General features: G+C 34.3%; 1 protein-coding gene across 1 annotated transcript in view; it reads left to right on the top strand.

Moving 5' to 3' along the window:
• MSH4 (mutS homolog 4) overlaps positions 1 to 27,237 on the top strand; it is a 73,010-nt gene that overhangs the window by 36,790 nt on the left and 8,983 nt on the right. Inside the window, exons 9-17 of the mRNA XM_054566821.1 lie at positions 4,474 to 4,548; positions 6,900 to 6,964; positions 8,054 to 8,223; positions 12,640 to 12,776; positions 13,797 to 13,900; positions 14,936 to 15,060; positions 16,694 to 16,894; positions 19,995 to 20,113; positions 21,440 to 21,568. Of these exons, the coding sequence (XP_054422796.1) occupies positions 4,474 to 4,548; positions 6,900 to 6,964; positions 8,054 to 8,223; positions 12,640 to 12,776; positions 13,797 to 13,900; positions 14,936 to 15,060; positions 16,694 to 16,894; positions 19,995 to 20,113; positions 21,440 to 21,568 (1,125 nt within the window). The remainder of the gene's footprint in view (positions 1 to 4,473; positions 4,549 to 6,899; positions 6,965 to 8,053; positions 8,224 to 12,639; positions 12,777 to 13,796; positions 13,901 to 14,935; positions 15,061 to 16,693; positions 16,895 to 19,994; positions 20,114 to 21,439; positions 21,569 to 27,237) is intronic.

Genomic DNA, 27,237 nt, shown 5'->3' on the forward strand with positions numbered 1-27,237 from the left:
CTCCTACTGAGGAGGTTAGAGTTTATGTCCTCCTTGCTCCTTATTGCCATACAGATCATTTTTCCTAAAAATCACCGCTTTTGACTCTCATATAGTCAGAGGGCCCTTAAGGATGCCCAGCAGTCATTCTATATTTTCTTGTCCATTTGCTATTTTTTATGCTCTGAGAAACTATTTAAGTCCATCTTCTTTCCTCTTCAACCTTCAGCACCTCTCCGGCAGTGACTGCAAAATCCCTTTTCTCTACCTTTTGGGTACACAGCCAGGCTATGTTTCTCAGACTGCCTTCCAGAAGAAATAACTGAGTTTTGTTTAGTGGAATTTGAGTAAAAGTGATAAATGTCAGCTTATATCTTATCCATAGAGAATTCTCTCTTTCTGCCTCTTCTAGGTAGATACAGAGGATTCAGCAGAGGGATGGTAGAGCCACAAGATAGTAAAGACCTGGATTCTTAAATGGCAGCATGGAAGGTTGCCCTCCCTCTTACTTACATCAGAACTGCACTGAAATTTGTATGAACAAAAAAATAAAATACTGTTATACTAAGTCTTTGAGATTGGTAGTGTATATTATAGGAGTTGGTGTTACTTTACCTTAATACCAGTTCCTTTCCCCACCTGATTCTAAGCTGATGATGACCTTGCTTCCTTCTTCACTGAGAAAAGTGAAGAAATCAGAAGAGAACTACCACAAGCTCCTATGACTACTTTTATCTACACTTACCAGCATGTACCTTTTCTCATTGCTGTGGATAACTTGCCTGTCTATCCTCCTGCATAAAGCCAACAGTTTTACTTGGGTCTTTGATTCCACAACTTCTTACCTTTTCATGGGACAGTACTTCAGAATTTTTCCCGTGTTGTTTGTGTCAGTTTACCCCCTTCTGCTTGTTCTTTCCTGTTTATCTTTCTCTTTACAAAAAAATTCCTTGAAAGAATTACCTGTAATTGATTACTTATAATTGATGCAATTGATGTAATTACTCTCCTTTTTCTTTCCTGAACCCATTACAATCTAATCTTCATCATCACTATTCTACAAAAGCATCTCTTATTAAGGCCACTGATGATGTCCACATTGCTAAAGCCAATATACTTAATGGTAGTGCTGATCACACTTGACCTGTTAGCAAAATTCGAAGAGCACAATCTCTTCCTTCAAATATTTTCTTCATTTGCCTTCCAGAAGAGTACCTTTTTCCTTGTTTTCTTCCTACCTTTCTTTGTATGTATTACCATATTTAGATCTATTAAAAAGTAATGAGAAATGTACACATAGAAAACTGCACAGAACAATAATGCAGTGCCCATTGATTTCTCACAAAATGAACATCCATGTAATGACTACCTAGGTAAAGAAATAGATATTACCATTACTTCAAAAATCCCCCTTCTGCTCCTTCCCATCATTATTTTCTACCTCCCTTCAAAAAAATCCCCCAATTTTTAGTAATCACTCTTGTTTTTCTTTATAATTTAATTTTGAGTTTTTAAATCTTTCCATGTAACCGTTCAGTTTTTGTTTTTGATATCTGGATTCTTATAGTCAATATTATGTTTATGGCATTTAATCATGTTGTTGCTGTAGCTCATTTATTCCCATTGCTGTATAATATTTCGCTGTATGAATATGTCATTAGTCCTTTCACTGTTATTTGACTTTTTGAGTTGTTGACAGTTTTTGGCAATTAGAAATAATGCTGGCACACAGTCTTGTATCTATTTCTTAATATAACTTGTACATATTTTTACTAGGTTCATAGTTAGGAGTGGAATTTTAGGGTCATAGAATATGTATATCTTCAACTTCAGGAGATAATGACAAAATGATTGCCAAAAGGTTTTTCAAAATGATTGCACAGTTTACGTTTTCATCAGTAGAGTATGAGAATTCTCATTATTCTTTCCCCAAACCTGATATTGTCAGTTTTAAAATTTTAGCCATAGTGGTTGGTAAATAATGGTATTTGATTGTGGTTTTAATTTGCACTTTCCTAGTAATGAAGATGGACACCCTTTCATATGTACATAGACCATTTGAATACTTCTTGTGAAAGTTTTGTTCAAGCCTTTTGCCCATTTTTTCTCTTGGGTTTCTTATCTTCTTTTGTGATTTGTAGAGCTTCTTTTTATATTTTAGATATGAGCCCTTTATTGGTTCTGTATTGCAAATATCTTTTCTTTCCTTTTAGTTTGCTTTTGCCACTTAGTATTATGGTGTGGATGTTGTTGGTGTTCTACCTGTATTCCCTTGGCATTCTCTTTTGCACAAGGAAGGCTTCTACTGCAAGCAGCTGAAACTCACTGCCTGAGGACTTTCCTCTGGCCTCAGGAGAGATTCGAGTTGTTGCTCCATCAATAGGTCATAACCAGTACTCAACAGGAGTAGATTAATAAAGATCCCATTTTTCTTACTTATGAAGATTGCTTCTGAAGCTTACCTTACACCACCTCTGATAGGTCCCTAGAAGGACTGAACCATAGTACCAAGCAGCAGTAATAAGATCTTCAATGCATCCTGTTTTTCTGTCTTTCTCTTCCCTTCTTACTTCTAATACTCCTTTGCCTGTGCCTACTGAAATTACTTTTCAAATAAATTATTTGCCCTCAAATTCTAGTTTCTCAAGGTTGGCTTTGGCTTTTGAAACTGTTCCTGGGTCATCGTATCTTTTGATGAAAAGAAGTTCTTAATTTTGATGTAGTCTAGTTTATGGGGTTTTTTTCCTTTGTAGTTAGTGTTTGTTGTATGCTGCTTAAGAAGTTTTTATCTACCCCAATGTCTTGATTGCACCCATGGAATTTTAATTTATGGAGATGACTGAATGATGACATAGTGAGGTTAATGCCTTTAAAAGAAGATTTTTATTACTTGCTATTCCTGAGAAGAGGAAGCATGTCTCAGGGTCACATGAGAAGTACCAGGGTTGGTCAGGAGTCAAAAAGAGTGAGGGTAAAACATTGCACAGGTATTATTATGGGAAATTGTTAGGTAGAAACATCCCCTTTTGGGTAGAAAGCAAAACACAGATGTGGGATCTTGTGGTTGGAGGGCTTATAATAAGATTTTTGTGCACCCATCAAAGCCAGATTATGGGGAAGATGTGAACAATGTTAGCCATTAGTTTGTCCCTGTGATTAGTGGATGCCAAGTAATTAATTATGAAATTTATAAAAACAAGTTAGAATACCCAAGGTAATGAAGATATTCTTTTGTGTTATATTCCAAGTTTTATTGCCTTAATCTTTATATTTAGATATACAATCTACCTGGAATTGATTGTTGTATGTGGCATGAGGGAGGGACTACATTTTATTTTTTCTCATATGGATTCATAATTGTATTGGCCCCATTTATGGAAAATCTGTCCTTTCCCACACCGTTCTGCACTCAACATTTGTCATATATCAAGTACTCATATTACGGGGTCTTCCAGATTCTTATATTGTTTCATTGGTCTCTGCCCTTGTGCTGATATCACAGCTTCTTAATTACTCTAACTTCATTACAAATTGATATTTGTTAGATTTAGTCCTCCTACCTTGTTCTTTTACAAGAGTATCTTGTCTATTTTGGAAGATGTTCTTCTTTGGTAACAGTAATAACAGTTGTCTTCTGTTTGGTGAATTTTATTTATTTTTAATCTCCCAGTAATTTCAGAGATCCCTTATAAGAGAGCAGGAGATAACTTGTTTTAGGGTTAAAAACCTCCATTCTGGTATTTTTTTTTAATGGACCCATATGGTCACAGAACAGGTCAGGTACAGTGTATGCAACAGGGATAAAGGTCAGAGTTTTCAGAAAGAAACGGTTCCATATCAATTACTATTATGTCTTAATAATATCCTAAAAGTTCTTGTCAGTATTAGTAAATTAGTCCATCACCAAGGACATCTCATCACTACTCAACTTTAGAGATAGCACTACAATTTAATTTATAAAAACTTCATTTATGAAATTTAGGATACTGGTTGCTTTATTTTGAAAAACTGTGTTTAATTTGGACCACCGGACTTATGAAAATTGTTTTACTTGAACTAACAGGAACTGTTGAGGGAAACTTTTATTGTTCCATAATCTGAAATGTTTGGATTCAGTTTTTCAGGTATTACCTAGCCAAAAATACTCTTTGTGCCTTTGTCAATTAATCCTAGTCTCTTAGTGCTGCTCAGAAATGAAATGTATCTCCTGTCACTGCTATGGGCTAAAACGGTGGAACCAAAGCACTTGAATAGAAATGAAAGTTGGAATACAATGAGGTGAACTCTTTTCATTGTCAGAATTTGAGGAGACTAGTCCACTACTCTAAATATGATGCCTTGGTAATTTCCAAATAATGTTTAAGCTGGCAGGCATCCTGGCTAGGTTGATATATAAAGATGTATGAAATATGATAAGCGTAGAACATTTTAGAGGAAAACCCATTTTTGTATTAAATATTTATGATGTCCACATTTGGATTTTTATGTTAATAGGTTAATGCAGCTGAATCTAAAATAACGAATTTAATATACCTAAAACATACCTTGGAGCTTGTGGATCCTTTAAAGGTAATTTTGTGTTTGTAGTCTGCAAAACATGTCTAGGCATAAATATTTTTAAAGATTTTGTTTTGAAAATATTTCAAACTTAGAGAAAGTTAAAAAAATAGTATAATTAATTTCCATATTCTCTCTCTTTACATTTAACACACACACACACACACACACACACACACACGCACACACATTATTATCCTTACTATTATTATTCCTACTGAACTATTTGAGAACAGGTTGTAGTACCTAAATACTGAAGTGTATATTCTTCTAAGAACAAAGATGTTCTCTTACATAAACACATGATTATAAAATTCAGGATATGTAGCATTAATAGACTACTGTTATATAGTGAATAGCCCATATTCAGAATTTTCCAATTGTCCTAATGATGTACTTATGGATTTTTTTCCTGCCACAGGGTCTAGTCCAAGATCATCATTGTATTTAATGTCCTATTCTTTATACTTCTTTAAATTGAAAAGTTTCTCAGCATTTCCTCATCTCATGATATTGACATTTTGAAGAGTAAGGGTCAGTTGTTTTTTAGGATAGTCTTCAATTTGTATGATTGTTTCTTTCTAATTAAATTCAGCTTATGCATATTTGGCAGTAATGCTCTGTAAAAATGTATCTTCCTCATGAGTAATTTTCTATGCTTGGCAATATTAACTTTGATCAGTTTCTTCTCTTTAAAGTAATAAATAATATATGGAGAGATACTTTGAAACTGTATAAATATACTGTTTCTTATCAACCTTTCATTCATTGACTTTAGTATTTATTGCAACTCTTACCTGAATTATTACTCTGATGATCCAAAATGACAATTTTCTCATTGATTTTATATATTATCCTGTACAAAACATCTGTAAAATAATAAGTGACAAAAGGAACTGCTTTTCTAAAAGAAAAAATAATGAAAAGTGTGGAAGAATTTTATAGAGTTCATTTTGATAAATATGTATATATAATGAAAACAATTTGGCAAAAGATTTCAAAAGTATTGTCATCTTTCTTAGAATGAAAGAAGTACAGTCATAAATATTCCCCCCAAATTGACAGATTTTATTAAACAAATTTCAAATTTTTAAATGTCAAAGGCAAATTAAAAACCAGAGAAATTTATTATAGGAAAAGTTTATAGCAAATGAAAGACAAAGTACTAATTTTTGTCATCAGAATACTTGTGTAATTCTTAAATACTAGAATGACAGTGGAAAAAGGAAAATGACACCCAAACAGAAATCAAAGTAGTTAATAAATAGTACCAAAAGTGCTTGATCTCACTATTAGTCAAAGAAGTAAAATTCCAAACCATAGAAGCAAAGATATTTTCTTCTTAATGGTTGCCAACTTACTGCTAATGAGAGAACAGTTGAGGCAGGCAACTACATAACTGGTAGGAGTAAAATTGTATGCTTTACAGGAAAGTTTTAAAGTAGATGTCTTTTGATCCTGTAATGCTACTTCTAGAATCTATCTGAAAAGACTCAAGGTATATTGACCAAGATTTATGCCCAGCGATGGTGAGTGCAGCATTATGTATATTAGAATATAAATAGCATAGAGCTCCAGTAAGCAGGGGAAGAGACTTTGCTTCCCACATGGTGGAATACATAATAGGAATTATTTAAAATTTTTGCTACAGAAAGTTTTTAATGTATATGATATAGTATTAAGTGGGAGAGAAAAGGAGCATGCAATGATACAATTTTTTGATTTAAAGAAATGACAGGAAATGTATAATATTTAGACTATCTTTGGAAGGGTGGTAGAATTATGAGTGATTTAAATGGTTTTCTTTATGCTTTTATGAATTTTTTAGTTTTATCACTGTACAAATATTATTTTTTATTCATAAGCAAAAATATTGCCATTGCCTCATAACAAACTAAAATATCAGTTTAAATATGTTTTATCCTTGTCTTTTCTGTTTATTCAAATAATTACTACTTATAATTTCCATTAAGCAAAAGGAAACACCTACTTTTACCATAGAATGGAGAAAGCACTTTTTTTAGTTTAATGTAAATTTAATGCAAATTTGGAACTATATGTACAATATTGCCAATGTACAATGATAGCTATTTAAGTATTGTACCTACCTCTAATAAACAGTTGGATATTAACAATTAGTTGGGAGGCAAGAAAAATGGAGGCCTCTTGTCAGCCCTGTGCTCTTTAAATGGAAAACAGAACAGATACTCTGTCTTCACTTATATACCTAAAATATATTTTATGAGTATATAAACACGAAGATGAAACAGGAAAGCACTTGGTAAGCTGTAAACAAATGTAAAATGCTATGTATGAATAATGTCATAATTTATTATTCTTAACTTTATTTTATCCTTTAATAGATTGCTCTGAAGAACTGTCGCATGCCTTTATTAAGAGCTTATTATGGATCGTTGGAAGATAAGAGGTCTTTGTCACTCAACTGTTAATAAATTATCAGATTCTTCCTTTCTTCCTGATCGTAACTTATTTTAAGAACTCTAGTTATATTCTGCAGAATAGTTACTTCAGCTTTGTTTAATAGACTCTTTAAACTATTCATCAAAATTCTACCTATACATTTCATCTTATTAATATCAGTAAATAGGGTAACAGTACATTGAGTATTTGTGTTAGACTAGCATTAAAAATTGAAATCACATACAATTTTAATATCTTTTTTTAGCCATTCTCTATGGGAATATTCACAAATATAAAAACATATTTTTTCTCTTGTTAAATCATGAAGGGCCTAATATAACCAAAAACTAGTAGGTATGAATACTGCATAAGGTCTAAATACAATTTAATTTTAATATTGTTTTTGCACCAGCAACTTGGTTCTTAACCAAAAAGACTTGTAATACTTAAGAATTGTTATTTTATCGATTTAAGTTTCAGATCTTGTGTAAAGCCACACATGGAGGATCATAATAAGACTGAATTAATTGCAAATAAAATACAGAACAGAATGAAACAAAAGGTTAGGGAAACAGGTGTTTCCAGTCTTCTGGTTTGCATGATTATTGTACTTAATCACTTTTAAATTGTTTCATAATATATATTTAGTCTCCTTTGCACCAATTGAGTTAGAGGACCATATATATGTTAATTCTTCTTTGAATCTTTGTATCTAGCACAGAGATTAATACATGATATAAGTACATGTTTATTGAGTCAATAAGCTGAAGCCAGAATTTTTATAACAATTTTTCAGGGGTATTTTATATTCATGGACACAGTCAATATGTATAGTTTGGGAACTCTGTTTATTAGCAGTGTAGAATTGTTCTTGGTGGCCTTATGTTGTTTTAGGAGTCTAGTCCTGACCAACAAAGTAGTTTAAAATTGACATAGTCATAGTTCTAATGAATGTAAATTTAAGTTTATATATTATTTAATTATTTTCAACGTAATTTAAAAGAGTGATTTAAAAAATATTACTTGCTATCATTAACTATGACTCAAATTATAAGTTACAGCTTTTTGACTTATTGCCTATAATATTCTTTCTTAGGTTTGGAATCATACTTGAGAAGATCAAAACAGTAATTAATGATGATGCAAGATACATGAAAGGATGCCTGAACATGAGGACTCAGAAGTGCTATGCAGTGCGGTCTAACATAAATGAATTTCTTGACATAGCAAGAAGAACATATACAGAGATTGTAGATGACATAGCAGGTAATTTAATTACTTGGGCATATTTTTTTGTTTTTTAGAAATAAAACAAGGTTTTCAAGACACAATTGGCTTTTTTTGCTGGTGATAACCTGCCATGCATATTCTTAATTTATTTTTTTGTTATCAAATAGGTAAGGTTAACACATACTATCATCTATGGAACATTTAAAAAAATAAAGGTCTCAAAGTGTTATGTCTATTTTTTCCTTCAAAGTTAAATATAGGTACTTTCATAAAACACTGTGTAGAAACTACATATAAAATGCAAGCTGTTGGTACTAAAGTGTATCAGTGGAGGGAGAGAGATCATTTGTGTCTAGAAGAGGTGGCATTTGAACTAGTACAGTAATTTAACAAATAAAGGGGTGGGCAAAAGTCAGTTTACAGTTGTGAGTACATGAAACAAAGTTTATTCTTGTATTATTCATTAATTATTGTATTATTTTCCATATGAACAACTGTAAACCTACTTTGTCTATCCCTGTTTTTACTGAGCTCTTAGTAAATAAGTGTAGACACTCTTCTGGGTACCGGGAATACATGGGAACAAGACAAAGCCCCTGTCCTCATGAAAGTTATGTTGTAATAGGGGAGACAGACATTAAAGAAAAAAAGACACATGTACACGAGTGTATAGAATTACATATATCAATATTGATATGTATAAAGTACATATACCTTATAATTTCACATGAATGTAACATATGAAGAAAAATAATAGCCGGTTATAGGGGTCAGAGAGACTGGATAGAGGGTGGGACTGTTTTTGGTAGGTAGAATAGCCTGGGAGGAATTTCACCCACTAGCAGTGTACAAACTGAAACACAAAGACATTAGGAAACCTCAAGGGATAGTGAAGAAATGTGTTAGGACTGAACAGGGCATTCTCTTACAGAACTAGTAAGAGATATGATCATATATGTAAACTGGAGACCAGAATTTAGTCTTTAAAGGTTAGGAGTCTGGATTTTTCCCAAGAAGAATGAAGAGACACTCAGATGTTTTTGCTTTGTGGAGTGAAATGGATCAAGAGGATGTGTTGAATGAATTAGTGGAACTGTGGAGACAGGGAGACCGTTTTAATCTATTACAACTTAAAGTATTATTTAGGGTAAGAGCTATGTATATGAGAGGACAGAAAAACAAAGACTGCAGAAGGAGTTGATAAGAGTTATGAATTGAATAAATGTGGCCATGGCAAAGGGGAATGTAGCAACTGGTGCTAATCGAGATTTGTCTCCTGCAAATGGTGGTACTACTGAGAAAAGCAGGAATGTTGTTGGAGAACCTGCTTTAGGAATAAAGATGTACATTTTCTCAAGTAATGTTCAAAGCATTAATAGTCATCATGTTAAAAATATAAATTTAGAACACTCTACTGGGTTTGAAGTTGGTAGGGAGGTTTGGATATTTTTTAAATTTTATTTGATGAATCACCAATTTCCTTTTCGGAATCTTTTATAATATATGTTTGATAGAGAGAATTTCTCATTGTGAATTAATTATTGCAATAATTTGTATTTTTTCAAAAAAACAATGAACAAATCAAAAAATAATATTCCTAATACAATAGCCTTGCTTTTATTTTTAATTATATTTTATTGATTATGTTATTACAGTTGTCTCAATTTCCCCCTCTGTGCCCCCTTCCACACAGCAACCCCTACTCCCTCAGGCAATACCCACACTATTGTTCATGTCCATGGGTCACGCGTATAAGTTCTTTGGCTACTCCATTTCCTATACTTTATATCCCCATGGCTATTCTGTAACTAACTATTTGTACTTCTTAATCCTCTCACCTCTTCACCCATTCCCTGAAACCCCAATCCCATCTGGCAACCTTCAAAGCGCTCTCCATATCCATGACACTGTCTCTGTTCTTGTTTGGTAAGCTTGTTTCTTAGATTCACTTGTTGATAGATATGTATTTTTTGCCATTTTATTTTTCATAGTTTTGATTTTATTTCTTTTCTTAAATAAGACCCTTTAACATTTCATATATAATGGTTTGGTGATGATGAACTCCTTTAGTTTTTTTCTTGTCTGGGAAGCTCTTTATCTGCCCTTCGATTCTAAATGATAGCTTTGCTGCGTAGAGCAGTCTTGGCTGGAGGTTACTGCTTTTCATGGCTTTGAATATTTCTTGCCAGTTCCTTCTAGCCTGCAAAATTTCTTTGAGAAATCAGCTGACAGTCTTATGGGCCCTCCCCTGTCGGTTACTAACTGCTTTTCTCTTGCTGCTTTTAAGATTCTCTCTTTATCTTTAACCTTTAGCATTTTAATGATGATGTGCCTTGGAATGGACCTCTTTGCATTCATCTTGTTTGGACTTTCTCTGCTTTCTGGACTTGCGTGTCTATTTTCTTCACCAAATTAGGGATATTTTCTTTCATTATTTTTTCAAATAGATTTCCAGTTTCTTGCTTTTTCTACTCCCCTTCTGGCATCCCTATCATGTGAATGCTAGAACACTTGAAGTTGTCCTAGACACTGCTTACACTATCCTTGTTTTTTTGGAATCTTTTTTCTTCTTGCTGTTTCAATTGGTTGTTTTGGAATAATTGATTTTATTCTTGGTTTCATCCACTCTACTGTTGTTTCCCTGTAAATTGTTCTTTATTTCAGTTAGTGAATTCTTTGTTTCTTACTGGATCTTTTGATGCTGTTGAGGTCCTCACTCAGTCCCGTGAGCATCCTTATAACCAGTGTTTTGAACTCTGCATCTGATAGACTGCTTATCTCCATTTTGTTTAGCTCTTTTTCTGGAGTTTTGATCTGTCTTTAACTTGGGCTATGTTCTTTGTCTCCTCATTTTGGCAGCCTCCCTGTGTTTGTTTTTATGTGCTAGGTAGAGCTGCTGTGACTCCCTGTCTTGGTGGCATAGCTCAATGTAATAGGTGTCTTGTAGGGCCCAGTAGTACAGCTTCGCCTATCACCGAAGCTGGGTACTCAATGTGTGCCTTTCATTTGAACTGAGTACATCCTTCTCCTGTAGTTGAGCCTTGATTGCTGTTAGCAGGTCAACGGGAGGGATTTACCCAGGCCAGTCAGCTACAAGGACTGGCTGTTACCACTGACCGTCAGCCTTCATCCTCCATGGAGGATCAGCTGTGCCAGAACAGGGTGGTGGTACTCTGATGTGGTCTATAGCTGTCCACTAGGTACACAGGCTCTGGGGTTTCCAGGGTGGTGCAAACCAAGGTCAGCCCCCATCTGTGTTCTGCCAAGGGCCACCCTGCATGAACTATAAAGCAATCTGCAGATGGCTGCTATTCGTGCTGGGCTTGGAGGCTCCCAGGCAAAGCCGACCTGTGAATTTAGGTTGGCTGCAGCTAGTGCCAGGCCAGGAGCCACTTAGCAAGTGGTATGGGAGCAAGGGGCTTACTGAGGCCAGCTATTGCTCATTTAATAGGATTTAGGAAGTTGTGAAGCATGAACCAAGGCTAGCGATTCATAAGAAAAAGTAACTATTAACAGTTTGGGTGGGCCTATAAGTTGGATGGGACAGAGTCTCAGGGATCTCTAGAGTGGGGCAACAGTGTTAGCCAGGTTGATGAAGTCTCAGATATGGCACCTGCCTTTCATCTCTCTGGCTCTGTGGAGAGAAAGTTCAGAAAAGGGACAATGGCCTCTGCCTGCATTTCTGCCTGGGAGAAAGCTGTGCCCCAGCTCTCACCCTGATGCCTGACACTTCAGTTCCTCCCTGTATGTCTGGTACCTTTCAAGCTGCTACCCTGGTGTTGGAGCTCTGAGGGAATAAGTCTAAGTCCATGTGTGGATTCTTTAAGAGGAACTGTTTGGGACTCTAGACGTTTCTTCCACTGACTTAATCCCCGCTGGTTTTGGGGACTTGTTTTCCTGGTGCTGGAACCCTATGTTGGGAAGCCTGATTAAGGGCTGGGACTTCTTGCTCCCAGAATCTCTCTCCTGAATTCTTATCCACCACACATGGATGTGGGACCTGTCTGGTCTGTGTCTCCACCCCTCCTACCAGTCTGGATGGATGTGGTTTCTCTAATTCCAAAGTCGCCAGACTCCCATTTAGTTTCATTTCTGATGGTTCTGAGTGATGATTGTTTTATATGTTAGTTGTGATTTTGAAGTCATTGTGCTGGGGGTTGAACCATGTTTACCTATCCTGTCATCGTGACCCAATTTTATATTTTAATTTTAATTTTTACAATTTTTTTTACTTTCAAAATACTAATCAAAATAACTACTTTTGCTCTACATATTTTTTCTGAAAAGAATACTTAACTAGGTTACACATTAAGAATCTTTAGAGTTTAAATGTATAGCAAGACCTTGTTATGTATATATAAAATAACAAGACAAAAAACATGTGACATTTTTAAACAGAAAGAATAATTTTTGTATTAAAATTTCTGTATTTTTGTTTTTTCTGGTCACTAGGAATGATATCACAACTTGCAGAAAAATATAGTCTTCCTTTAAGGACAAGTTTTAGCTCCACTAGAGGATTTTTTATCCAGATGACTATAGATTGTACCACCTTACCCAATGATCAACTTCCTTCAGAGTTTATTAAGGTATACTCTAGAGTTTGGTTAGGAAATTATTTTTTCTGATTTTATAGGATTACATTTACATACTCATATTTTTAGGCATTCTTTGAGTTTTACTTGCCAAATATCTGAATGGTCTGTGTATTGCTTCTCCTACCTACTTAATAGCTATGTTAATCTAAGAGTGATTTAGAAGCTTTTTTTTTATTTGTTTGTTTTTTTTTTAAAGAAAAATATCAAATAGTGCTTCCCACAGTTCTGGAAGTTTGATATGTGTTTAAAAAAATGAAGAAAAAAGTCCAAAAGGTATTTTTTGATCAAAGAAATTTAGAAAATACTGTACCATCTCATTTAGGTAGTTCTCTACTGCACATTTGTGTATTAAAGGTTTAAAAGTCATGAAGTAGAGAGATCTACCTACTTACTTTTATCCCATTTTGCCAAACTTTTATACCAGGGAAATATTTTTTCTATACACATATTAACTCCTCCATAATATACCAATTGTAGAAAATCTAACCTACTCTAATTTTTGCTTTCTTTGCTCCTAGGAAGTTCCTTTTGATAAAAACAAGCCATTTAAATTTTAAGGTTTTAAAATGTATACTGTATTACCAAGTAATGTGGATGGGTGAAGTGAAGAATGGGATGGGATGAGCCTTAGTTTTGGAGTTGGCGATTGAGTGACGTTCAGTTACGGGGCAAGGCATAAAACAGGGGTCAGAGATGGAGTGAGGACTACTGATATGTATACTGCATATTACTTGATAATAAAATGTAGCTTTTTAACATTTCTACATGGTCATTTTAAGACGTATAAAAATAGTCATACCTGAGGGACTAAGTTAAAAAAATTCTGCTTTACCTTTAGAAGTGATCTTTTTCTCATTCATAAACATTATTTGGGACTTTCTCTGTGAAACTATATCTGAAAAATTAAAGTAATTAACTTAAATATCTATATTTTTATTGTTTAATATCTATATGTTTTATTTCATAGGAGTGTACATGTATCCTGACTTTTGTTCTTTACTTTCTGAACAGATTTCTAAAGTGAAAAATTCTTATAGCTTTACATCAGCAGATTTAATTAAAATGAATGAAAGATGCCAAGAGTCTTTGAGAGAAATCTATCACATGACTTATATGTAAGAGCATTTGAAATTTTTGAATATTAAATTAAATTGGTTTAATTTGAGGCACTGTAATAAATTTTATTAATGGAATTTTTTTTCTGACTGCAGAAAAAATGTTAGCAAAGAAAGAATATTCCTGGACAGTTAAAATTTTGTCATTGTAATTGGGAATAGTGAGCCTCACAGAAGCTTTAGTGCAAATCTAGTTGCCAAATAACCACATTATTACTGACTTCCACCATAATGTAGAACTTGGCACATCATGGACTTATTGCAAGTTTTACTCAGTTCAGTCTTTTTCTGTGCTGTGTAAGCCCTTCAACTTCTCATGCCTTACTACTTATACAGTAACATTACAGTACTGCCAGTCTCTTGCCATTCATGAAAGAGCAGCAATACAGCCAGAAATAAGAAATAGGACATTTAGAATTGGTGGGCTGAGATGATAAAGGGAATTGTTGGGCTTTCAAAGCAATGTCAGGGCATAGACCACGGAGATTATAAGACACAATACATTTTGGAAACATATTATTCCTTGTAATGAAAAGTCTGTTATGTCACAATTATGATAACTGTGCCACATAAAAGCTTAAAAAATTATATTGTCAGGGTGTGTGTGTGTGTGTGTGTGTGAGAGAGAGAGAATATGAGTGAGAGAAAATACATGATATATTTTGTGGTGAATTTAATATGTAAAATTACAAAATTATTAGCAGATAGGATCTGTTGAAATATAGTAAGAACTTATATAAAAATACTTTCATTAATAAGTTTATTTCATTAAGGTTTACTTAAATGCAGTCATTTAAAAAACATGGTGCTAACACACCAGAAAACTTCTTTCCTATTAAGTAGCTCTGACCTAGAGTATGAACTTCAATTTCCTCATGTATACAATGAGACAGTAGAACAATAGAATATCTGTAGTGTCCAACTCAAATGTGAATGTTATTTTACCTCAGGTAATGAATTTAATACTGTTTTATAATTACATTGTGCATCCATTTGTAGAAAGTATTACTCATCTTACCAAACATGTACTTTCAGGATAGTGTGCAAACTGCTTAGTGAGATTTATGAATATATTCATTGTTTATATAAACTGTCTGACACTGTGTCAATGCTGGATATGCTCCTGTCATTTGCTCATGCCTGCACTCTTTCTGACTATGGTAAGTTACTTTCTTTGGAATAAATATGTTGCATACTGAAACTTGTATTCCATTCAAGCAATTTTATATAATAATTATGAATGTTTTACTTTTTTTACCTGAAATATAGTCTCTTGCCTCTAGTCTTAGGCTCACTCAAAATAGAGAAACTGAAATTACCCTTAAAATTTCTTTTAAAAGTCAGAAAATTATTTACAGAGAAATTGATAAATCAGAAGAAAAAACTGTAAGAGCTTTTAAATGTTCCCAAAATAAGAAAGATTACAGAGCTATCTCCTTGGTGAAAATGACAATAATCCAAATTATGAAATTTCACTCTGAAGACTCAGAAGCAGTATGACTAATACTAATAGACATCAGAGAAATGAATCTCCAAAGTGAGCATTTTCTAACGAGCTCCTTACATGTGAGCATCCCAGGATCAGGAGTTATATCATATTTTGTACAGGCCTTGAAAATAAATAAGTAATTTTCTAATGTTAAATGAATACTTCAAGTTATTCCCTTGAAATTTCTTATTCAATTTACTAGTAACAACCATACTTCAGTATACAAATTTGCAGAACTAGTATGTGATAATTAAGGTTGAATAATTATGAACTTAATAACATTAGAATTTCTTTCTATAATCACCAGTAACATTTCCAAAATATTATGTTAATTTGTTTTTATAATGGGAAATAAATATCTTATAAAATTCTTTTTACATATTTTCATAGTTTTCATGGAAACTTTTTCATTTGGTATTTTGTAGGCCCAAAATTTTCAATCTTTTGTATTTCTTTTGGGTCAAAGACAGTTGGATCAGCTAATCTTAACACTAGTTTTCTTAATTATTAAGATATTTTATGTTGCTTCATTTTAATTTGAGAGGGACCATCTTGAAACTCCAAACCTATAATGATTTTTTTGGTATTAAAAATATTTTAAAATAACTAGAAATATTTTTTTCTAACCATCCTAACTTTTATAATGAATACTTTCATGTTTATCTATGTGTTTCATCTATAGGAATTAGCATTTTACATTCCTCCCACCTTCTTCCTTCTCCCTTTACCTCAGAAAAGTATCCATAGAGACCTGATCATTATCGCTTCTATAAATCAACAGTAGCTTCTGTGTATGTTTTCTCTAGCCCCTGAGATTTTGTTTTAGATGAAATTTCTATGAGGGTTTGGACACAAAATTATTTTTATATTTGGTTTTACTCTATATTTATACCTCACTTGAAAAGCTAAGTATGCCAGATTTGAAAGAATGCTTAAGGTAGGAATTAGTAATATATAATTTTGTAGTACAGTAATTTACAGTTTTTAAAACTGTTACCAGTGGCTAGTTGATTGTTCTTAATCTATACAAATAAAATGTTAGAACTTTTCTGGAGGCTAGGATGGTAGGGTACTAAATCCTAGAGTTCCCTAGATGTGAATGAAAGTGATGGCGTTTAGAGTGTGTCAGGTATAATTTAGAGGGATTTATATATTTATATATTATTTGGGATAAAATAATACCTTAATGTTGTTCTGAATTGACCCTAGTAAAGTCACTAAGGTGTCACAGTATGTACATACCACTAAATCTTTCAATATAAATATATACTAATCTTTCAAAACCACTCTATTTTTTTCTTTAGTTCGGCCAGAGTTTACTGATACATTAGCAATCAAACAGGGATGGCATCCTGTTCTTGAAAGAATATCTGTGGAAAAACCTGTTGCCAACAATACCTATATTACAGAAGGAAGTAATTTTATTATTATAACTGGACCAAATATGAGTGGGAAATCCACATACTTAAAACAGATTGCACTTTGTCAGATTATGGCCCAGATTGGTAAGTTATGTCTTGCTTTATAGTTACCAATTCTGCTTCCCAATTCTGCCTGATATTTTAGATCCAGGTACTTAATTAACCCAAGAACAGTTTAGAGTAGATTTTCTTACCTAAAAGTATATTTAGTAGTGTGTAGTATGTAGACCATAATTTTTAAGATTTGGTAGTTATTAAGGTCCATCCAGTTTTGGATTCAAGTAAACTAAAAAATCCGTGAAATTAAACATAAGTAGAGATTTTCTTACTATAACTATTAATGTGGTATCAATTATTGCTAAACAGAATAATTATCAAAAGTAAACTTAGTTGTGAGAAAACATTAAATAAGTAGGATAAGTTACTGTCTTTAATAACCCATATAAGATTTTCCCAAAGTTATAACATTGGTCAAGTAAGCATTTCCCTTATTTTATTTAAGAAGTACCAATAACTTGTTCACAGGAATTGATATATTACGCATACATGCACACATACGCATATAAATGGCTGTCACTGGCTCAGCATTGTTACGTATTTCTTGGTATGCAGGCACAGCTGCTTATCTCTGAAAACTGGATTTCCACGAGACTATATAAATCAGAAATGATTGGTCTTAATACTGTGATTCTCAACTGGGGGTGATTTGGTTTCCCCTTCTCACTGTTATCTGGCAATATCTGGAGACATTTTTGGTGTCACAAAATGGTTTTGGTGAGGGAACAATAGAGTCCAGGGATGGTGCTAAACATCCTACAGTGCACAGGACAGCTTCCCTACCTCTCCCCACTCCTCAACACAAGAGTGATTCATCTAGCCCAAGATGTTAGTCAAGTGCTGTGGTTGAGAAGCTCTGGTCTAATATAATGATTGTAAGGAGAACACAACAATCATAATATAGGTGATACAGTGCAAATTTACCCTTATTACTGAGAAAGAAAAATCAGAGATGAATAAATGAGTGAATGGTAAATAGTTTATCAAGTTTTTAGTTTTATTGAAATTGAGTGAATGGTAAATAGTTTATCAAGTTCTTAGTTTTATTGGAATTAAAATACTATCTTAGGTACCTTCTTTCTTATAAGAATACATATTCATTTGTGACAATCTTATTTGTTTGGTTATGGGAGACTCTGTCCTTTAAAAAATAAGCCATCCAATTATTAGACAGCACTGTGTTAGAGCATTCATTATATCGAATTGAAATTTGAATTTCTATGACTTCTACTCATTAGTCATAATTCTTCCATGCATTGCAGAATAATTTAGTGACAAGAGAAGTAGAATAATTTTCTCAAATATTTGAAGGGCTATTATAAGAACAGACTAGATTATTCTGTGATGCATGGACATTTAGAACATAGGCTTTGGAACTAAGTATGTCAAGCTACTAGCTGTGTGATCTTAGGCAAATTATTTAACTTCCTTAATTTTCCATCTGTAAATGAAATTAAAATACTACCCACTTCTGAGAATAGTAAAGATTATGTAACAAAATGTATATAAAATGATATGGACTTACAGAAAGAGTATGAAAAAGAGACTTTTCAGGCAGAAGTAAGAACATGTTCTTAAGCATAGAAGCAAAAAAAAAAAAAAAAAAAAAAAATAGTATGGTATCCCCAAGGAACTAGAAGTGGTCCAGAGGCTTTGTAGTTCCTTTGCTTTATAGAGCAAAGAGTGGTATGAGGAGTCAGGTCACGAAGGGCCTTAGGAACTTAACTGAGGAGACTGAACTTTATCTAGAAATCTGTAGGGAGCCCTCGAAATTTAAGCAAGATGGTGTGATTGGATTTGACTTTTAGATAGATCACTCTGGTTGATATATGATTAGATGAAAGCCAGACCAGAAGCAAAATACTAGCCAGGAGGCTTCTCTAATAATATAGATTAAAAAAAAAAAAGTTGAGACACTTGCTCTGGCTGGTATGGCTCAGGTAGAAAAGCGCCAGCCTGCAAACCAGAAGGTTTGCCAGTTCAGTTCCCAGTCAGGGCACATACCTGGGTTACGGGCCAGGTCTCCAGCTGGGGACATGCGAGTTATCTCTCACACATTGATGTTTCTCTCCCTCTCTTCCCCTCTCTCCAAAAGTAAATAAATAAAATCTTTTTTAAAAAGTTGAGAGTCTTTTTGATGGACTTAAGAGAGAGGAAAATATAAACATACATCATATATGCTGTATTCTATACTTGGTAGTTTCACATTTATTTTTTCATTTAATTCTTCTGATAATCTTATAACTTATATTTAATAAACCTGCTCTCTGGGGTGCAAGCATTAGGATTACTATTGTTATTATTATTCCTATTTGTATTAGTATTGTCCTGACTTTTGCTTCCTTTTCCTACTAGTTTTTATTACTAGACGTAGATCCTATTCTTCATCTTTACCTTTGTTTTAAATTCTGGAATTATCTGGCTTTGTTTATTTACTCCCATTATTTCACCATTTTGTCTGTATAGAGCTCTGTATACTTGATACTTTCCCATTCAACTATTTGTACATTTTTATCTTCTTATGATATCAGAATGCCTTTTATATGCCTTTCCATAATATAGAGGTAATTATATTAATCAGATAGATTTGTTTTCAGAAGAATATTTTAGTTAGCCTGATGACTTCTCAGGCAGAAGCAGTCTCATGAATGAAAATTCAACTTTAAAAGAAATTAAATATTTGCTTTCATTCTGATTGTGTATATTTCTATCAACAGATATTTTCTACAATACTTTTCTATAATGATTTTTATCAACTTTAGCATCATAAGCATTTTTATAAAATTTTTATACTTTTTATCTTCTGTTATTTAAAATTTTTATCACATTTATAACAAACCTTTCTGATGTACTTGAGTATACACTATTTTATTTGAACTTTCAAATAACTTTTTACAATAGGTAGGGCAAGTATTCTATTTTATATACGAAAAAGCCTGGGAGAATTTAAGTGTTGTCCAAGGTTATACAATACATGACATATTTTCTAACTCTATATTCAGTGATCTTTTCACCACTGAATCCTTAGATAGTCTAGTAAATAATCTGAGGTGGTGGCAAATGCAAAATGTTAGTACTTAACATTTTACAAAAGCATTTCAGTGTACTTTTATCTTATGTTTTATAGGATCATATGTTCCAGCAGAATATTCTTCCTTTAGAATTGCTGAACAGATTTTTACAAGAATCAGTACTGATGATGATATAGAAACAAATTCATCAACATTTATGAAGGAAATGAAAGAGGTACCCAAACCAAACTTTTCTTCTGTTAAAAACATTAAATTCTGCCACCAATGGTCAATCATCATGTAAGAAATTATTCTTAAACCAAAACATGCAGATGTGCTTATACTACTCTTCAAGAGCCAGAGGGCAGTCAAAGACAGCTTCCTAATTTCTGTATTATGTGGAAATGGGAATGATTGTTTTATTGAAAGATACAGTTTTTAAAGAAAAAGTAATGTCATTGAATGATAAAAATGTACTTTCATGTTTTTGTATGGGATGTATGAAAGTCTCAGAAAATGAGGACCTGTTCAGGAACATTTTGCATAATATCTATTGTTCTTGTTAGACTTATTTTTAAAACAAAAGATCACTGTGTGAGAAAGCTTTTAAAAATCATTACATGTTCTGTGGTTTTATAGAATTTTCACTTCCTGTAACAAAGTATGTACCATCACCTATTTATGATCTGAGCAGTTGTCAAGTAGGCTTGAAAGGCTAAAGGAATTCAGTATAGCCCTTGGCCTATCCTTGACAGGTAGAAATTATTGGATCACTATATAGTTGGCTAATTTTCTGTAGATAGAGGGAGAATAAAGTTATCATTTCCCCATAGTATGTGACATTCATATATTATTAATAGGATATATGGAATATCTGTGGGAGAACATGGGTGCTTAAGTTATATTTATTTTTAAATAGTCCTAATTCTCATGAAGCTTAATCCCATAGCAAGGTAAAATGGCCATGAAGGTTACTCTTGTGTCATTACATAATAAAGGTGGAATTCTTTTTCTTTTTTTCCGAGAAGAAGGATAATAATCTTAAGTGGAGAAGGATCATGTCTATTAATTAAAGTCCTGGTCTTTGTTGGGCATGGATTTAAATTTATTTGTTTAACCAGGAATCTGTGGACATGGATTGGGTGCTTTTTTTGAAAATTTTCTTTCCATCTTTACAATGATACAGAGAAGTGACAATAAGTTTGAGAGAGAGTTTTGAATATTTTATGACAATTTATTAGTCAATTGTAGAGAAGAAAATGACCAATTTTATGCTTTATTTAAACATTTAATTTGTTGCTTTGTTTATTTCACTGTTTCTAAAACATCAATATATTTAGATAAATAAACATATGCTTATGTCTGTATATACATCAGCTATTCTCTTGGAATTATTAGTCACGAGATTTTTAGAAAGCAGTGTGTTAGTTTCTGCTCTGCTGGATTTCTCTATAAAAATATATTTCAAATAAACTAATAGAGAGTCTGGATTTTTCTTCATTTTTTATGACAGTGGCAGCTGTTTGGTTATAATGAATAATGTTGAAATTATATTTTTCAGATAGCATATATTGTACATAATGCTAATGACAAATCACTCATATTAATTGATGAACTTGGCAGAGGTACTAATACAGAAGAAGGTATTGGCATTTGTTATGCTGTTTGTGAATATCTGCTGAGCTTAAAGGTATTCTTCTCTATTTTAAGTATATTAATTTTGAGTCCTTTTTTGATGTGTCTTTTATATATTTATCATGATTGGGTTTTGCAGGCACATATAAATAGCTCTTTAAATAATTTTAGGTAATAAAAATTACTGTAGCATTTATATTTGTGTTACTTTATTTCTGATGGAAGTAGGACTGATTGGTATGATAGTCATGATGGAGACAAGGAAAGGAGGAAATCAAGAAGTACAAATAATGTTAAAATAGTCAACTTGGCCTTAATTTTTATCACAATAAATAGCAAACCATGAAAGCGTTTCAATAATTATCGCTATGTGTAATAACATTGACTACGATGTCATAGCATGAAATAAAAGTGAGGTCACTTTATGGAAAATATTAATATTTTACCTGAGAGTTCATTCCTTTAAAGAAAATGTTTTTAAGTTAATGAATTGTATAAAACAAATTATGATTTTTGCTCTATTATTAAGCTAATCTGTAAAATTACTTTTTAGATTATCACTCAAAATATATACAGATATGAAAAAACTTAAATAAAAATATTTTTCATATATAAAGTACCTTAAAATATTCCTGAGTCCATAATGATTTACTGTACCTTAATACCTTAAATAAGAGTCCATGATTTATTATATAGAATGAAAATAATATTATTTTATACTTAAAGTTGTGTGATGAGTCAAAAATAACATTATTGGGTAAAATTAGTCTTTGTAATTCTAAATCTATGTCATTTAATCAGAATTTCTCATATGAGAAAGATGTGTGTGTGTGTGTGTGTGTGTGTGTGTGTGTGTGTGTGCGTGTTACTTGTTAGGATTAAAAGCTAATTCGTATCTCTGATGGTTAATTTTATGTTAATTTACAGGGCTACAGAGTGTCCCAGAGACATTTGGTCAAACAATGTTTTGGGTGTAACTGTGAGGGTGTTTCTGGATGAGGCTATTATTTGGATTGGTAGAATCAGTAAAGCAGATTGCCCTCTCTAATGTGGGCAGGCCCCATTCGACTGGGTGGGGCCCGCCTGAAGTCCTGAGTGGAACAAAAAGGCTGGGGAGTAAGAAGTTAACTCTACCTGTCTGACTGCCTTCACTCTGGGGTATTGGTTCTTCCTGCCTTTGGACTCAAACTGGAATATTAATTCTTTCTGATTCTTGAGCCTGTCAGCATTTGGACTGGAACTACACCATCAGCTCTCCTAAGTCTCCAGCTTGCTCACTGCAGATCTGGGGACATGTCAGTCTTCATAATCACATGAGCCAATTCCTTAAAATAAATAAATCAATCTCTCTCTCTCTCTCTCTCTCTCTTCCTTTCACACACACACACACACACACACACACACACACACACACCTCTATTAGTTCTGTTTCTTATGGGAAACTTTAAAAATATAAATTTTGGTATTAAGAATGGCCCTAAAGGAAGAGAATTTTAAGGACGAGCTTTCTGAATTGATTCTGGTGTTTCTGGAATTGACTCTCTAATATGATTAAATAAGATATTAATGACTATTTCCAGCAGTAAAGAAAGCACTGGTAGTCCATAGTGTGGCCTGGCAATAGAAATATGCAAAATATCACCATTGGATATTCTTAATTAACTACCTGCAAAGAAGCAAGGAGATACGTCACTGTATATATGATACTTTAAAATATTTTTGGCAGACCAACAAATATAATGAGATTGGCTGGTTGGTGCTAATGTTACTGGACAAAATGGAGAAAGAAAATAAGGAGCTCAGGGATTCAAACACCTGCATAAATCTCTATATAAATGACCTGACAGCTTCTACATGTGCCCTGAAGGAGAGGCTTACCTTCTGTAGCCACAAGACTGAGGTTCTTGAAAATTAGACCTAGATCTCTTCCTGTGACTGGCTGAATTGCAGTGCAAGTTGAACTCTTAGCCATATGATTGCAATTCTCTTATTAAATTGAGAGTATTGATTAGGAAGAAATGGGATCCAGAAAGAATGTGGGAAGACCCTGAAGAAGCTGGGAACACTGAGCCTCAAAATTCTGATAAGTCTACTTGATAAGTTTACCAGATAAGTGGAAGAGGCCTCCTGTCTGAGTGGATTAACTCTACATTGCCTGAAGAAACTAATGGCCTCTCCTGAGGCAATTGCCATGTAAGACAATGCTGATTTTTCTTTGTGTCCATCCTCAGCAACCTTCTTTGCTTTTAGACCATAACTAGATGGGGGCCCTCGGAAGTCCCTAAAGATGGGGTACAAAGTATGGCCCATGAGGAGGTACACTATACTGCAAAAGAATTATCTGTATCTAATTTATACAGATAGAAATTTAGGGAACAGGATATTAAGGAACTGGATATGGATATAATTATCCCAAATATCAGGAACATAAAGTTGGATTTGACTGAATTTATTGATATGGACTTGCTAGGAGGAGATTTTGCATTTAATGTTGCAGGTTGGGATATTTGGTTGATTGGTTGAAATATGAACCATAAGGTAGTCCACAGTAAGTTGGAAATGTTGGATCTACCTTGCCTTAATGTAGAGATCTCAACGTAAGAAACGTCTAAACCTGTAGAGAATTTTTATTAGAGTTTATCTGAACCAAACTGACAAGTACCAGAGAGCATGATCTCAAATGCTCCAGGGAGTAACAGTTTTGCAGTTTCCTCTATGCATTTGAAATTATGGGAGAAACATAAGGAAGATTACATGGGGGTCAGAAAAACAAAGTGGGCATTGGATTACAGGACACTTAAAATTATGTGGTTTCCTCAGGGTTAATATCCCCTTCTAGGGTAATCACATGTCCTATTTCAAAGGTATGGTAACCTACAAGAACAAAGGACAGGGATGGCTTAAAACTTTTCGCTAAAGAAGTTACAGGCCAGGGACATGACTATTCACTATAACCTGCCCAGTTAGGAATTTATCATCAGATGCCCTGTGAAGTTACTTTCCATGGAACCCCTTTTTTTCATTCACAGAGGAAAGGATTCGAAAGAGATTGGACTGTTATTTTGGATTTACCATTTAAGACCTACTCACCCACCCTGGACAGGTCCAAAAGACATACTTTTCACTATGAGTGTGAGAAATGAATTTGTGAGGAGAGCCCTAGCATCCTTGAAGTGCTCTGTGATTGCTTTTCTCTGTAGGCCAGACCTTGCATTGGAAGGTGGCATCACTGAATTGGGAAACCTAAATACAAGGGAGTAATTGGACCTCAGGGTAACAGGGGCCAACTGGTGGCACTCAACCATCAAAGGCAAGGTGGGAGTGGTTACCAAAACAGACAGCAGAGTCAAAGCAGCAATCAGAATAGTCTCATCTTGGTGAGACCTGTGGTATTGGCTAGTTGATTATGGTGTCTCTAGATATGAAATAGATAGGAAGCTTATTAAATTATTCCTCGATCTGTATAAGCATAAAAGTTTTAGGTCAAGAGAACAAAAGTCTATCCTGAATCATAAAAGCAGAGAATCCCAACTTCTTAACCAATTTCTAAACTTGAGCCGATTTATAGCCCAGAACCCCCCCCCCCCCCCCCCCCCCCCCCCCCCCCTTTTTTTTTTTTTTTCCTTCTTTCCTTTTTTTTTTTCCTTTTCTTCCCCTTCCTTTCCCCCCCCCTCCCCCCCCCCCCCCTTTTTTTTTTTCTTTTTTTTTTTTTTTTTTTTTTTTTTTTTTTTTTGGTTTTTTTTGTTGGTTTTAATTTATGTTTTATTTTTTTTTTTTTCTTCCCTTTTTTTGTTTTTTTTTTTTTTTTTTTTTTCCCTCCTAGAACCTCTTAAATAAAGGGAGACTACATCCCCTTGAGGAAGGACTCTGGTGCACTGCCAAAAATTGATTCTCTTAATTGTTCTCCCAGCCTTTTCTAAAGGGACCTATGCCCTTTTACCAGGGCAACTGCATATTGGGGAAAAGGAAATCACACATTTTGAGGACTGCTCGGCACTGTCTCTAAACTGACTTCCAAGACATCACTGGGGTCTACCAGTCAGAGTAGGGGCTTATGGAAGTCAGGTGATAAATGGAGTTTTAGCTCAGGTCTATCTCACAGTTGGCCCAGTGGGTCCTCAGCCCATCCTGTGGTTGTTCCTTCAGTTCCAGAATGCATAATTGGGATAGATGTATTCAATGGCTGGTAGAATTCCCGCATTGGTTCCCTGACTTGTGCAGTAGAGACTATTATGGTAGGAAAGACCAAATGAAAGCTACTAGAACTGCTTCTACCCAGGAAAATAATAAACCAGAAGCAATACTGCATTCCTGGAGGGGTTGCAGAGATTAGTGCCACCATCAAGGACTTGAACATGAATGCAGAGGTGGTTATTCCCACCACATCTCCATTACACTCACGTATTTGATCTGTGCAGAAGACAGATGGATCTTGGAGAGTGACATTGGATTATCATAACCTTAACCAGGTGGTGACAGTAATCACAGCTGCTGTATCAGATGAAGTTTCATTGCTTGAGAAAACTAACACATCCCCTGGCACCTGGTATGCAGCTAATTGATCTAGCTAGTGCCTTTTTCTCTCTACCTGTGAATCAAGACCACCAGAAGCAGTTTGCTTTCAGCTGGCAATGTCAACAGCACACTTCCAACATCAGGGGTGTATCAGTTCTCTAACCCTGTGTCATAATTTAGTTTGCAAAGATCTTGATCACTTAACCTGCCCTAAGATACTACACTGGTCCATTATATTGATAATATTACAGTGAGTGAGTGGGTTCAGTAAGCAAGAAGTAGCAACTACTCTACATTTATTGGTAAGACATCTGTGTCAGATGGGGGAAATATATCTGACAAAAGTACAGGGAGGGCCCTTATAACTCAATGGAATTTCTAGGGGTCCCCAGGTGTAGGACAATTTGTTACATTTAGCGCATTTAGCCCCTACAACTGAAAAAGAGGCAACATATGTAGCTGGCCTTTGGGTTTTAGAGGCAAAGTAATCCCCATTTAGATGTGTTACTCTGGCCCCTTCACCAAGTGATCTGAAAACCGTTAGTTTTGAGTGGGGCCCAGAACAAGAGAAGGCTCAATAGCATGTTCAGCCATGCAAGCTGTTCTGCTACTTAGGCTACATGGCCAAGCTGACTCAGTAGTGCTTGAAGTGTCAGTGGCAGATGGAGATCTGTTTGGCAGGGCCCTGTAGGTGAATTATAGCACAGAGCATTAGGATTTTGGAGCAAGCCCTACCATCCTTTGCTGATAACTACTGTCCTTTTGAAAAATAACACTTGGCCTTCTATTGTGCCTTAGTAGAGACTGAACAATTAGCCATGGGCTACCAAGTTATCATGAAACCTGAGCTGCCCATTGTGAACTGGGTGTTATATGACCAACCAGCCATTAAGTTGGGTATACACAGCACCACTCTGTTATCAAATGGACGTGGTATATAGGTGATCAAGCCTGAGCCAGCAATGAAGGTATGAGCAAGTTACATGAAGAAATTGCCTAAATGTTCATGGTCCCCATGCCTGTACACTGCACTCCTTCTCAGCCTATACTTGTGACCTCATGGGAAGATCCTGTAGGATCCCTTGACAGAGGAAGAGAAGATTTTCCTGGTTTACAGATGGTTTTGCACGATATTCAAGTGCCACCAGAAAGTGGACAGCTGCAGAAGTGCATCCCCTTACTGGGACATTCCTGAATGACAGTAGTGAA

Source organism: Pteronotus mesoamericanus, unplaced genomic scaffold (assembly GCF_021234165.1).
Source record: "Pteronotus mesoamericanus isolate MK-2021 breed Mesoamerican mustached bat unplaced genomic scaffold, CSHL_Meso_final contig_181, whole genome shotgun sequence".
Taxonomy (NCBI): Eukaryota; Metazoa; Chordata; class Mammalia; order Chiroptera; family Mormoopidae; genus Pteronotus; species Pteronotus mesoamericanus.